Below are 10,086 nucleotides of genomic sequence, written 5' to 3'. Positions count from 1 at the left end.
AAGTCAGGCTAAGAAACAAAAATAGCACCATTTTGGATCCAAAGCGGCCACTGCGTGCTACCGCGCCACCATCTTGGATCAATCATGGCCATCACGACACCGGAACAGTTGCTCAAACAATACTGTGAGTTTGGGGCTGTACTATCTGTTTTCTGACCAATGGCTGATGAGGGAGATGTCAGGGACACCTGTTTGAAAACAGTAATTATTTTTGCTACTCCATTTGAAGACACTAATGATTCAAAAATTACACACTTCAGTTTAAACCTTTTAATATTTTTAAATATTTCCTGTTTCAGTGGCTTACCCAAAATTAAAGGCTTATAACTCAACAAAAAACAGGAGGGTCAGGCGTTTGGTATCGTTTTAAAGAAAAAGTAAAAAAAAAAGAGAGATATATTGACAAATTCTGAGACTCTCAGCCTAATAAATGAAAAAATTAGCCAAAATATTTATCTTTTCTTATTTTTCTTAATTTTACATTATAAATCTCAAAGTGTAAATAAGGTAGCTCTTTTGTTTTGCTCCCAATCATATCACCTGTAAAATGTTGTGTTGATATGACAAAGCAATCTAAAGTTATAGCTTTGTCCAAGAGCCTCTCCAAACAAATAAAACATAATAATTATACATGAGAACTAATTACTCATACAAATACAACAATGACTAAATGTATGTCCTCTCTCCAAAGCATGCAGGCATGAGTAATGAGATATCATTCAGTTCCATTCTGTGACATTTGAGTCATCATTGTGTCTGTGTTATGTCATCTCCTGGTGGCCATATGTAATTACAGTGAACGATCCATATTTGGATAACTTTCACCTCTGGTTGAAGCAATCTGAATCCTAATATGATTGGTTTAGCATTCCATGATGCTGGAAAATGTAAAACATGATTTGTGATGAAGTCGTCTGATCCAGGAAAGGTAACGTGTTTTTAGCCAAATTGCAAATTTTAGCACTGTGTGCACATTGTGCTTCTTGTGGATTATCTAATGATTTATGCATCCAATTGCATTGTGTGTGGGCTTGTTGTAAAGATAATTGCATCCTCTAAGTATTGGTATGTGATGTTTTATGTTCTGTCTATTTTTTTGTGAAGTTATTAGCAAAAACGCAGAACCTGTTTACATGTTACATGTATATCAAAGACATATACTTAACAATTACTCGCAATATGTTTCTATAAATAGGCTGTTGGTTGTATTCTACTCTTTGAGAGCTTTCCAACGATATATTACACATGGCTATTTGATCAGTGGATGTTTTTACCAATTACAATAATATTAATATGTGCAGTGCAAAATTATTAATAAATGATCAAAACGGAACACATATGATTTGTCTGCAAATTTCAAAGCACTTGTTCAGTTTTGGCCAAAATGCCTACATGCACTGTAAAGTAAAGCTTCTAAACGATACCTATTTTGTATTGGTCAAGACTGTAGTTATTCATATTTTGATAATGTTTTTTTCTTGGATGGGCCCTCCAAGGGTTAACTTGGTGTGACAGAAAGATGGCAGCAGCAGTATATATTTTTAATGATTTGATTAAAGGTAAAGTTCACCCAAAAATGAAAATTCTGTCATGTTCACAAGAACGTCAAGATTTTATCATAAAAATGACTGGATTGGTTTATATTTTTTTTAATGATACTTTAATAATACTTTTGTGTCATTAAGCTTTAAAGTGAGTCACAATCAGCTGTCATTGTATTGAAAAGACATCAAAACATCTTTAAAATTTTAGGGTGAACTACTCCTTAAAAAATACTATCTACAGTTACGCAATTAACAGTTATCTTACTCATGCCATTGATTTAAAGTGTGTGATCTTTGTAGACTAGCTGCCTTGAAATTCAATAGTCAGTGTGTTGCAATACATATTTTAATGTACCCTTCTCAGAACACAAGTCTTCTTAGTCATACTTAAAGTAGTAGAGTATGGTGGGAGACTCCCTTATCTTCCTTTCTCAAACATTACCAACATAATGCTTGTAATCTAAGGTTAGATGTCATTTTTATGTTTATCTAGTTCTAGAAGTGGTACGACTTTGTAAGCCTTATGGATTTTATAAAATGGTTGCTACATAATACAAATATTAGGGACACATTTTTTCATGAAACATTTTTTTTTTTCCATTAAGTGCCATACTTCCACAAAAAATATAATCCCTGACATGTTAACTAGATTAAAAGTTGGCCTCTATGAGTGCTGTACAGTGATACTGATAAACAGGAGTTTTGCATGATTAATGTTACTATATTGTGTATTATAGCAAGTATGGAACATTGCATTAATTAATATACATCAAGGACCGTACGTTCTGTGTTAACTCCATTACGTTTGACCAGTGAATTTTCATGACCTTTACATATAAGAGAATTTCTATCTGATTTTATACCTTAGTGAAATTCACATTCAATCAGAGGTGGAACAATTCATTTTACAGTTCTGGTTTTACTGCTTTTATGTATCAGTATAAAACAGCTATTCATATGTACATCCTCCAAGACATTTCAGGAGGTAGTTTCTTCGGGAGTAATATTAGTCTTCTCATGTTCAGGGTGTTTTGGGAGTTCGCCCTTCCAAATTTGGAAGAAGAATCTTTCTGGTATTCATTAGTGAATTTCTGCTGTGAAATGTGTCCACGGTCAATGAACTAACTGTGCTCTTGTGATCTTCAGTAAATGATTATAATCACAGTAAAGTGCCTAGACAAGTGCAGTTCTATATGGTGTTTTGATATAGTTCCTTCTGAAAACAGGAAGTGGGGCGGGACATGTCAAATACCCACTTTTCCACTGCCTTGAGAACTGAAAAATGATCTAACTGACAATATCAATACATAACCAGCTCACAAACAAACACAGAACATTGCAGTCTTTGCTCACAATGAGGCTGGAAACGTTGTGCTAGTCAAATGCAGATGAATGAGAAAGAAGCTAGTACAAATCCCAATATTTCAATGTTTTAAATCGGAATAAACTAAATATAAAAATTAAGAACTCCAATAAACTCCAGTCACTTTCTGTGCATCGGACTAGTGTTTCATTCAGAAGTGATCGCCCCATCAATTTTGCTTTCATGCTGAAGGAGTTTAACACAATCCTTGAGCCAGACATCCCCTTAAATGAGAGGTGAGACTTCATATGGCAATTAAATCAGCATTCACGTGGCTCTTTGCACACAATGCAGCAGTTCCGAGGTGAAATGTCCACTGTGTGTGAGTACAATTTTCTCCAAAACAGATGAGGTTTTTAAGGTTAATGTTCTGAGTTGAAAATCAACAAAACCAACCTCCCTTGAGTCCACCCTAAACCTTAAACCTAATAGTGTCATAAAAAGCAAATGTGAATGAAAAGAACAATTGCAGAAGCAACCACTTAATTTTGTGGTGCTTCTTTGACACTTTCTGCTTAGTTGTCGAACCCGGTTCTTTGCATCGCAAGTGCAACGCTATCAGTTGCCACACAATTTGATTGTATTCGAACAACCTTGTAAATATAGTTGGTTATTGTTATTGTAAAGTTTATATTGTCATTGTTGTCATAGAGCCTCTAGTGTTCATTTCACCAACAAGTCACTTCAAATCATTTTACAAAAATGTAGGTATAGTAATATGATTCTATGGTACCAGGTTGATATTTAACGACATGAGGATAAGTAAATAATGACAGGATTTGTTTTTTTTTTTGGGTGTACTACTTCTTAAAGGTGTTAAATACTCAAATAAGTTTGTTACTCAAATAAATTCTCTCTCTCTCCCTTTTTATCTGTCATTGAGACACACATACACACATACACACACACACACTGCTGTTTAGCTCTGGCTCCACCCTTGTTGTGCAGCTGCAGTGTGTCAGCTTTCTCCCTGAGCATTTTTAATGGGCAGAGACAGTCCTGTATTTGGAACACTACGTGCCTTGGTGCACACGGTTTCCAGGTTGGCACTGTATTTTTCCTTCTGTAAGGAGCAACTTAAAATCATGTAGTGGGTGTCAAGAGTAATCAATATCACATACCACCATTGGTTGGTTGCTCATAAGGTCTTTAAAAATAGATTTACTTGTTCTTATTGAATTCAACCAACCCGTTATTGCACATCAAAATTGAAAATGTCTGTCTGCTTCAGTAGAGAATTTGTTTTTATAGATTAAACAAGTGCTATTTTATACTGAGCATTCAGTGTGTTGATCTGATACCAAGGGTTACTAGGGTAAATGAAGATTACTCAGTATTCACATAATAACTGACAGAGCTTCATGCAGTAAACTGGGTAATTTGGCCAAAGACCATATGGTGGAGCGCCAACAAGGGCTGAAATTATGTTATGTAATGGAAGAACAACTTTCACAAGCACTTGCTAGACATAAAGAAGACTATATTGGACCTTGCATGTATGTCAAAGACTTCAGAGCCCACTGAACGCATCAGATCAACATACTGAACTGAATGAAACTAGTTTCATTTCTGTTGAGTAATTCTCAAATCCTCTTCAATTTGGGGCAGTTATAGCGCCCCCAGGTGGCAGGGATTCAGCAAAGAACTCTAGGCCCCCTGACAGTATTTATTGGTCTGCACCCATTACATATGAAAAAATACAGTTTAAAATTTGTTGTGGCCCACCGTGGACCTGTGGACCCAAAGAATCATTACCAGCTTTAGTTACGGCTCTGCCTGGTGTAAACAACATCTCTCCTGTCAACGCACTTTTAAAATCGGCACAAGAGAAACTTATTTTTTTTGTAAAAATACAACCAATAATGCAATTATATAATTCTGGAGGATTTTACTCAAGAAAATTTTTTTTAATGCATGTTGTTGCTAATCAATGACATATCCCAGACTGTTATAACCCCCCTAGCATTTAGTATATGGAAAATAATTAATATTTTTTGTTTTGTTTTTTTTTCATAAAAAAAAAAACAACAGTGGCAGCAGCACGTCTGGTCTTTAATGAACCAAAGAGAGCACATGTTACACCACTCTGTCTCTCTCCACTGGCTGCCGATTGATGCACATATTAAATTCAAGGCTCTGATGCTGGCATACAAAACGGTCACTGGGTCTGCTCCAGCATACCTAAAATAATTTATGCAGATCTACACTCCCGCCAGAAGCCTGCGGTCGGCTAAGGAACGTCGCATTGTTGTACCAACACAAAGAGGCACCAAACACTTTCCCGGACTCTCAGTTTCATCATCCCACGTTGGTGGAATGACCTTCCCAACTCCATCCGTGAAGCTGACTCACTCTCCGTCTTCAAAAAACGGCTAAAAACACATCTTTTCCAAGAGCACAAAAAAACAATTCTTGTTGCACTTAAATCTGTTTTGAATGCTTTTCTGATGCTAGTGAAACTTTGTAATATGGCACTTTTCATACCACTGTCTCCTTAAGATGATTCGCTTATGTTTTCCTCTTTTGTAAGTCAGTTTGGATAAAAGCGTCTGCCAAATGAATAAATGTAAATGTTAATAAACACATTGGGATTTAAAGGGTTAAAATCCTGAAAATGAATGAATATTTGGTAGTTATGATCAGGACCGATGTTGGTTAAAAATATTAACTAATTGAAAGTGGAAAATAATCAATAATATTATTATGCCACCTTTTTGACGCAGATATTTTTGTCCTCTAAGGACCTCTTAGTAACTTTTTTTAATTAAAGGGTTAAAATAAGCAAAAATCTGAGTTCCAGTGAGGCACTTACGATGGAAGTGAATGGGGCCAATTTGTAAACGTTAAAATACTTTCAAAAGTATATTTATTTGGCGTATTAAAATCGCGTACAATCCTTTTCTGTGTAAATATATATGCCATTTTACAAGTTTGTTGGCATGACGATGTAGAACCGTAAACCATTAAATTGCCGTAAAAATAATGATATAAACATTAAAGCTGAAATAATACAAAATATTTTTGACATGTAAGTCCAAAATTATAAGCTTCACGTTTCTTGCCAAAAAGGGCCCCATTCCCTTTCATTGTAAGTGCTCACTGTAACATCGATTTTTACCTTCTTTTTTTTTTCTTTTTTTTTAGAAAAGGAGGGACAAGTCAGAATTGTGGTAATCAACATTATGCCACAAATGCTGCAGATTGAATTTAACTCTTTTTTTTGTGGGCATTTCCTTCAGGCAGTTCTTAGGGCACATTTAGGGCCCTGAAGAGCACATTTTGCCTTTTGAAGGACCCTTTCCGGTTTCCGCCATCTGCGCGCTGGTGGTGAGTTTCTGACGCGGACAAATAATTACCAAATAAATAGAGTATTTGGATATATTTTTGCCTTAAATTAATCCACAGACGTTCCATTTTCTGTTATGCACAGGTGGATCGAACATCAAGATGCAGATCTTCGTGAAAACCCTGACGGGGAAAACCATCACCCTTGAGGTGAGACGGAGATCGGCAGCATGGCACAATACGATACTTTTCTTTTTGTACTCGATTTAATGTGAATATTTGCTGTCGTGGGAAATATAGTCTTGCATTATATGGAGTTTTAAGTTTAAAAGTATACAATATGTAAAACATATGAATGTATGTTTGAATTATATGGTTACAAGGTAACTAGGGATGGGCTATACCACTTTTCGATACGATACCAATATTTTCAATTCCAACATCGTCGATATCGATACTTCTGTTTTTTTGGTTTTTTTTTGCGGTTTCTTGGGATAATTTGGGTAATATACAATATTATATGTTGTCACAATTCAAATCATTTATTTATTTTACATTTGTGAGCCTAAACAGAAAATTATTAAACTTCTGTTTACTCCTACAAAAACTAACCATGGTTTCACTACAGTATCTATAGTTTAACCATGATATTTAGTTAAACCATAGTTACCACACAATATTACTTTAGTAAAACAATGGTATCATTTTTTATTTCCCATATACTAAATGCTAAGGGTAATATTTTTTTGTGTGTGATTATCACAGTCTGGGATATGTCATTTTTTTGTGCAGTGTCAGGTTTAACAAAAGAGAACTCTCATTCAGTACCTTAGAGGACACAAATGTATGTGGCAAAAACTGCCATAAAAATATTTTCTACTTTAACTGACTCTTTTTAACCAACATCAACCCTGATCATAATGACCAAATATTCATGTTCAGGACTTTAACCCTTTAAATTCCAGTTTGTTTACATAATGCTACTGTTGTTTTTTTTACACACATACAAAACACTCTGACATCCATACCAACACACCCACACAATTTTAGCTGCATCATTTATTCAATTGGCCTGCAGTGCTCTATAATACAGCAAACTCAAAATAGGAAAAAAGCATCTATTTGCTCCATAGGCTAAACGTGAGAAAAATAGATCCATCTGTTGTAAAATATCAAAAATTTAAATTTTGAAGCTAGGGCTCTGGAATGATAGCATAATATCATAGAATTCAAGGTTTAATGGAACTGGGATCAAATATAGCAGTTTCAGTGGGGACATTTTTGTCCTAAAGGTCCTGAGTGTAACTATTTTATGTACACAGTGTATTTTAAACGTATTATAGGAACTGAGGTTGAAATATAAAAAAACCCAAAATACATACCTTTGGCAAAATGTATGCCGTTTGCATTAACGCAGCCAAAATGATCGAAAAACAAATTAAAAGGACAAAAATTTCCCAAAGGTTGCACAAGGGTGTTACTACTAATACTTCGTACAAGTTAGTGCACAATTAGTGATATTGTATCTGTAATACTTAGCCTAACAGTTCTATCATTTTGTATGGTACACTCTTTTAATCGTCAGGAATAATTTAAGCTGTTTGTTATTTGAGATGTTAAATTCGATTTTTTTTTTTTTTTAATGATACTTGTTAATAGATATCATTAATAGTTGCTACAATTGATTGGCAGATAAGAAGTCATTGCCTATTTTAAAGATCAAACCAATCAATTCAGTCATACAATTTTCATTTCTTAACTTGCTCCTGAAATCTGTCATGATGAAATATTGTATGGATGTCACCAAGCAACAGTATCAGCATCTTTCATTCATGTTAACTTGTCTGACAACCTAGGCAGAAAAAATGTATACAGCAGAAGAAATACAGAACATCTAGGGTGTATTCTGAGAAAGTTGCATCACTTTAGCATTATTGTAATTGAAAAGACAAAATTGTTACCATTGCCCCAGTCTCCCCTATATTACAATTACATGAAGTTGGTTGTAAATTAATGCGGAGAAGTTGGTTTGCTTTATGTCCTTTTGCGGTTTAGTGTTTTGACTTGCACATCTCATAAAAATACTTTTGTGATTTATAGGTTGAGCCCTCTGATACCATTGAAAATGTCAAGGCCAAGATTCAAGACAAGGAAGGTAGGCATCAGGTTTATATTAAGCACATTGCAGATTTGTTAAAACACTATTCATGGAGGTAAATGTTATTGTTGCAGGCATTCCTCCTGATCAGCAGAGATTGATCTTTGCTGGGAAGCAGCTGGAAGATGGACGCACCCTGTCTGATTACAACATTCAGAAGGTCAGCAAATATTGGGCCAAGCTGAATAATCTGCCTTATTTGATTAGGCTGATTGGTCACAGTGTGTTCAGGCATTTATATTTAATGATGAAATGCCTGTGTCTGGGCACTTCAGAGCAAATTTCCAAAGACTAAAATGCCCATCTAGTTTTTTTGTTGCTCCTACTTGGGACTGAACCTGCAGACATTGTCTTGCACCCCACATATGAAGATTTAAATGTTGGATTCTTAAATAATATTGACTTCAATTAAGTCTGGATATGTTGATTGTTTTTACAGGAGTCTACACTGCATTTGGTACTGAGGCTGCGTGGTGGCGCTAAGAAGAGAAAGAAGAAGTCCTACACCACTCCCAAGAAGAACAAGCACAAGAGAAAGAAGGTCAAGCTCGCTGTGCTCAAATACTACAAGGTGAGTTGCTTTGAACCTGTCTAGGACCAATTATGTGATTAATTTTGAATTGTGTTCTCGACTCATTGAGATACTTGTATGATATTTGATATTTCCTCTCCAGGTCGATGAGAATGGTAAGATCCACCGTCTGCGCCGTGAGTGTCCTGCAGATGAGTGTGGCGCTGGGGTGTTCATGGCCAGCCATTTCGACCGCCATTACTGCGGGAAGTGCTGCCTGACCTACTGCTTCAACAAACCAGAGGACAAGTGAAGTGCAGCCCTGACAACATGCTCTGTTGTAAACAAGAGATTGTTTATGGAGTTTGTACTTTGTAAATAAAGATGTGGCCTGTCACTCAAAAATGACTGTTGAATTTCTTGACTCTTTAGAAAGTTAAATGTATTCAGCCCATTACACTATGGTAACTAAATCAGATACACTAGTGACAAGTTGGATAACACACAATTTGCAAATATAAACCTCAAATGATTACCATAAACAGTGGCAATATAAAATATCTGCTCGGTAGGTCGACACAATGCAACTGAATGGTGACCAAAACTTTGAAGCTCCAAAAGCAAAATGCAGCATTAAAAAAAAATGTCTTCTGGAGTGACCTTATAGATTTGGGAGACCAAAGTGTGACACTTTTTCATTGTACATCTTACCATAGGAGTGTCTAGGCGCTGATTTCAACCTTGATTACGCTTGTGTCCATGCGCAAAGTGCAAGATGGTACTAGGAAGTGTAATCACGATTGCTAAGGAGACTGCAAATGTCATGATAAAGAGTGAAAATTGAGTTACATTTTGATCTGTTTTCACCCAAAACCCATTGGATTTCTTCAGAATACATGGATTATACTACAGGAGTTTTATTGATTAACTTTTGTGCTGCCTTTATGTGCTTCTTGGAGATTCAAAGTTATGGTAGATATACTAAAAAATCTTTTGTGTTCTGCAGAAGTCAGTCACACATCTGGAGTGGCATGAGGCTGAGAAAATTAGTTTTATTTTTTGGGTGAACTATTTCTTTAATGTATATATTTTTGTGGGATTTCATTTTCAAAATCTTGATAGTATATGTGATTCTGTCACTAAACTATTGGTGTTCTGTTCTTAAAATGTTTCATATTTCAGGTTAAGTTTAGATTTTAACCTTGCAATGAAAAAAGCCACAAAA

The 10,086-nt window shown here is 35.4% G+C and overlaps 1 protein-coding gene across 1 annotated transcript; it reads left to right on the top strand.

Annotated features, from left to right (window-relative positions):
• The first annotated feature begins 6,186 nt into the window (after positions 1-6,186).
• Positions 6,187-9,266, top strand: rps27a (ribosomal protein S27a). The gene is made up of 6 exons (XM_052130769.1): positions 6,187-6,234; positions 6,338-6,402; positions 8,293-8,347; positions 8,425-8,510; positions 8,790-8,921; positions 9,025-9,266. Exons 2-6 carry the CDS (start codon positions 6,355-6,357, stop codon positions 9,172-9,174), a joined length of 471 nt encoding a protein of 156 aa, XP_051986729.1. The 5' UTR covers positions 6,187-6,234; positions 6,338-6,354; the 3' UTR covers positions 9,175-9,266.
• The last annotated feature ends 820 nt before the right edge of the window (positions 9,267-10,086 follow it).

Source organism: Xyrauchen texanus, chromosome 7, assembly GCF_025860055.1.
Source record: "Xyrauchen texanus isolate HMW12.3.18 chromosome 7, RBS_HiC_50CHRs, whole genome shotgun sequence".
Taxonomy (NCBI): Eukaryota; Metazoa; Chordata; class Actinopteri; order Cypriniformes; family Catostomidae; genus Xyrauchen; species Xyrauchen texanus.
This window is presented reverse-complemented; position numbering and strand designations above follow the sequence as displayed.

Coding starts and splice junctions, on each gene's coding strand:
- rps27a (XM_052130769.1), top strand. CDS start 6,355: ATGCAGATCTTCGTGAAAACCCTGACGGGGAAAACCATCACCCTTGAG. Junction 8,348..8,424: donor CAAGATTCAAGACAAGGAAG/GTAGGCATCAGG, acceptor TTATTGTTGCAG/GCATTCCTCCTGATCAGCAG. Junction 8,511..8,789: donor CTGATTACAACATTCAGAAG/GTCAGCAAATAT, acceptor TTGTTTTTACAG/GAGTCTACACTGCATTTGGT.